Source organism: Sphaeroforma arctica (assembly GCF_001186125.1).
Source record: "Sphaeroforma arctica JP610 unplaced genomic scaffold supercont1.196, whole genome shotgun sequence".
Lineage (NCBI taxonomy): Eukaryota > Ichthyosporea > Ichthyophonida > Sphaeroforma > Sphaeroforma arctica.
This window is the reverse complement of record NW_014040362.1, coordinates 42,497-43,939: the sequence shown is the minus strand read 5'-3', so window position 1 is coordinate 43,939 and position 1,443 is coordinate 42,497. Positions and strand designations below refer to the sequence as shown.

The 1,443-nt window shown below is 43.1% G+C and overlaps 1 protein-coding gene across 1 annotated transcript in view; it reads right to left on the bottom strand.

Annotated features, from left to right (window-relative positions):
* The window catches only part of SARC_03727 (guanine nucleotide-binding protein subunit beta-1), a gene marked incomplete at its 5' end in the record, with an annotated part of 6,739 nt that extends 6,177 nt beyond the window's left edge, over positions 1–562 (bottom strand). Inside the window, one exon of the mRNA XM_014302467.1 lies at positions 370–562. Within this exon, the coding sequence (XP_014157942.1) occupies positions 370–562 (193 nt within the window). The remainder of the gene's footprint in view (positions 1–369) is intronic.
* Between the last annotated feature and the right edge of the window lie 881 nt (positions 563–1,443).

Genomic DNA, 1,443 nt, shown 5'->3' with positions numbered 1-1,443 from the left:
TAATTTCCATCGAAGTTTACAGGCCTCATCCAAATATCTGACATGATAAATGGAAAAGGTTTAATTAATAAAACCATTAAACCCCATTTTAAGAAACTTAAGTTCCTCGTGCTATTAAGAGCACATTTAGGAGACTTAAGTTCCTCGTACTATTAAGAGTACATTTAGGAAACTTAAGTTCCTCGTACTATTAAGAGTACGTTTATAATTTGCGTACTGCTTAAGAGTACGTTAATACATAGAGTCTAATGTGGAGGCCCGGCTTATTACAGGAGGATAAGCGCTGAGTCAGTTCGGGCCGGTGCTGACAAAACACTGATACCAACGAATGTGCCATGTATTTGCTTGCTGACCTACTAAGTAGCATACCCACCTCTGTGGTACGGATCGGGTCTGCGCCGTGCAGTGCCGTGGAATGGGTTAGTACAGAGTACGAAATACCGAGAAGGACCAGGTTATCCGTCATAATCCGGTCGAGAAGCGAGGATGGGGGTAAGCCAATGCGGCACCAGACCACGGATGAATTCGGTATGTGTTGGCTGGCCTGGATCGGAAGTATCATAGTCGGAACCAACAAGCGCGATGATTTGGTTTCGCAAAGTAAAGTAAAGGTACGTATAAACGACGAATAAACACTTCAATGATGAACTGAGAGAATATCAAAATAAATAGGGTCAGGACAGTGGTACAAAGTACGGTAGAGGTACGTATGAACGACGAATAAACACTTCATGATGGACTCAGGGTATACCAATTGCATATGAGACGATGGCAGAGGGTCAGAAGGTCGCAGAGCGCACATGATGTCCGTTAGATTGATCTGTCAGCGACCACCAGACGACACGTGATGGAGATTCGGGAAATACTTTGTTTTTTTCCTGCTTTTTTGTTCTTGCTTTCTTCTCGTATTATTGTATGTGGCTTCTATCAGTGGGCCTCTATAATTACAGTTATTCAATAGCACTATACTGGTACATCTCGAGGCCAGCACACAAAAGTTGATCTTGGAAGCACCACGCTCGATACCGTACATAGTGTCTACGTCAGTAAAGAAGATATCAGCTACATTACAGAATTCTTTTGCACTGAAACCAAATCATTGCGCTTGTTGGTCCCGCCTATGATACTTCTGATTCAGGCCAGCCAGCACATACCGAATGCATCCGTGGTCTGGTTTTTAAAGTTCGTTCACCTCGTCAGAGGATTTCCACTCTCTGACGAGGTGACCGAACTTGATAAATCGGTCGACGATTACACCATTAAGATGGAAATTCACCGTGCTGATGATGTATCAGAAGCGCATCAATTAGCTACTTCAGGCCCACTGTGTATTGGTTGGTTACGTCCTTATTAAGCAAGGACATGGGAAGTCTAGGACTGGGTTCAATCTTAACTGAACCAGTTGAGAATACTCCTATTCAGAGTTATATTCTGAAATTTGAT